The sequence below is a fragment of the Penaeus vannamei genome, chromosome 26 (genome assembly GCF_042767895.1).
Source record: "Penaeus vannamei isolate JL-2024 chromosome 26, ASM4276789v1, whole genome shotgun sequence".
Taxonomy (NCBI): Eukaryota; Metazoa; Arthropoda; class Malacostraca; order Decapoda; family Penaeidae; genus Penaeus; species Penaeus vannamei.
Window position 1 is genome coordinate 29,128,730 of NC_091574.1, and position 2,500 is coordinate 29,131,229.

The window sequence follows — 2,500 nt, forward strand, 5'->3', positions numbered from 1 at the left end:
AGCAGTTGAGTAATAAAGATGACAATACGCGAGAGAAAGGAGTAACTAAATCATAATCGATAATAATGACTATGATAATAAAATGAAAATTCGAATATTGACTCACTAATATTGTTCATTTGTTTATATTCAATAATATAACAATCAATGTTCGTAGTATCGATGTTTCATATAATATCAATATAAAGACTTAATATTAATATTCAATACAAAACTTAATAATATTCAATAGTAGTTTGTTTTGATAAATGATGATAATCAAATAATTATCAATAAAATGTTCTCTATTTACTGCCATAACTGCTTACGCTCTCTACTACTTTTAATAACGCCCAAGAAATAATATCAACAAAAATAATAATAATGATAACATCACGAGTGCCTAATAGTACAAGCAGGTACTTCAACTATTAATAATGATAACGATGATGATGATAATAATAAGAAGAAGAATGGTACTCTCCTGATAGTTGTGGTTGCGGTGATGATGATGATGATGATGATGATGATGATGATGATGATGATGATGATGATGATGATGGCGTTGCTGGAGATGATGTGATGATGATACTGGTAGCAATAATGATGATAACAAGAAGAAGAGTGCTTTCATGGTGATGATAACAATAGTGATAATGATGACGATGACAACAAAAATGATAACATTAATAAAAAGAATGATGCTTTGATGGTGATGGTGACGATGATGATGGGGGAAAGAGAGAGAGAGAGAGAGAGAGAGAGAGAGAGAGAGAGAGAGAGAGAGAGAGAGAGAGAGAGAGAGAGAGAGGGAGAGGGAAGGAAGAAGAAGAAGAAGAGAGAAGGAAGAGAGAGAGAAGAAGAAGAGAAGAAGAGAGAGAAGAGAGAGAGAAGGAAGAAGAAAGAAGAAGGAAAGAAGAAGAAGAAGAAGAAGAGAGAAAGAAAGAAAAAGAGAGAGAGTGAGAGACAGAAAAAGGAGAGGAAGGAGAGAGGTGACAAGTAGAAGAAAAAAAGAAGACATAAAGACATAAGAAAGAATTGAAGCGAGGAAAGAAGATCAAAGAAGAACGACCGATAAAAGAGACACAAACAACCCCGCCCCCTCCGCTCAACCCATCTTCCCCCCCCCCTCCACCAAGGCCAAGGGCAAGAGCAACCCGCCGCCAACCCCCCCCTCCCCTCCCCCCACTTATTCCCTTCTTTGCCCTCCCTAAATAAAGCATTCTACCTGGTAACTGCTAAGTGTACGAAGGTGGGCGTGCGGGCGTGGGCGGGCGCGGTGCTGCCGACACCTTGTAGCACTGTCAGAAGGGGGGGGGGGAGGGAAGGAGGCAGCTCTGGGCCATACAGTTGGAGGCGGGGGTAGGTGGAAAGGTAGGAGGGGTGGGGGAGTGGAAAGATGGAGAGAAAGGTGGAGAAGGAGGGGAGGGGAAGAGGGGGATAGGGACAAGGATAGAGATAGAGAATGAGATAAAGATAGGGAAAAGGGAGGGGAGAGGGATAGGGACAGGGCTCGGGGTGGGTGTATGTGAGGTGGGGCAAGGGGAGGGGGATGGGCGTGAGGGCGTGATGACCCTTGTCCTTTCTTCAAAAAAACAAAACAAAACAAAATTAAGACATCGTGTTTACACAACTGTTTTGTATTTTTTTTCTTTTTTTTTTGTATCTTGACTGTTCTGTTTGTTTCTCTCTCTTTAAGCGGCTTCGACTTTCCTCCGCGCAACCGCCTCCATCGGCGCCAAGATATTAATATCAACCCTTCGCTTCTCGTTCGCTCCATTTTGGCTTTCTCTCGCTGTCACCAATCCGCCTGATCATCACGCGCGCCGATTCATCAGCGAGTCTCTATCTTCTCCTCCTCATCCTCGCCCGAATCCCTGTCCCCGCCCCTCGCCCCCACCCCACCCCCCTCAGCGCTGCCAACACAAATCCCGCCTTTTCTCCATGAGCGAATCCCCCGCAAATTTTCGCGTTGCATGACTTCTGCAACGCCGGGCGGCCGCTTTCGCCCGTGCCAACAAAATGAAAATTTCGTACCTGTAGAATCAACACGCGTTGACACCCGGCCAACGTGCGCTATTCTCGGACCGCTGGAACACATACGCACGAAACGGCCTCAGTTCGCTTCAGTTCGCCGAGCTCCCCGGTTGGTGGTGTTGTTTTTGTGCTGTTGTTGGGACCTCTTTGTTGTTGTGGCTGGTTCTCTCTCTCTCTCTCTCTATCTCTCTCGTCTTCCATCCACTCCTCTGAGATCCCCGAATGTAAACAACGTTTATTTTCCTTCTTTCTCCCTTTCTTTTATTTTCTTAAAAAGGCGACACTCGTTCTCGTCGGACGAAAAAAAAAAAAAAACACACACACAAAAGAAAGCAAGACAAGACGGAACCACAACGACACACTTCCCGTCCTTTAATCCGCCCGTTTTCCGCGCTCACGCCCACGCATGGCCGCCGCGTCGCCCCCGCCCGTCGGAACGAGACGAAACGACCCAAACGAACAACAGTCCAATCACCATCACGGG

At 45.4% G+C, this 2,500-nt stretch overlaps 1 protein-coding gene across 6 annotated transcripts in view; it reads right to left on the minus strand.

Moving 5' to 3' along the window:
* Nucleotides 1-2,500, minus strand: part of LOC113822593 (protein Smaug homolog 2) — a 96,600-nt gene that overhangs the window by 82,455 nt on the left and 11,645 nt on the right. Inside the window, exon 1 of one of the 6 annotated variants that reach the window (XM_070140303.1) lies at nt 2,017-2,462. The exons of 3 other annotated variants lie outside the window; for them this stretch is intronic. In XM_070140303.1, coding sequence (XP_069996404.1) covers nt 2,017-2,080 — 64 coding nt within the window. In that variant the 5' untranslated portion in view covers nt 2,081-2,462. Of the gene's footprint in view, nt 1-2,016; nt 2,463-2,500 lie in introns of those variants that run through there. 2 more of the 6 variants (XM_070140304.1, XM_070140302.1) reach the window with 2 other exon arrangements.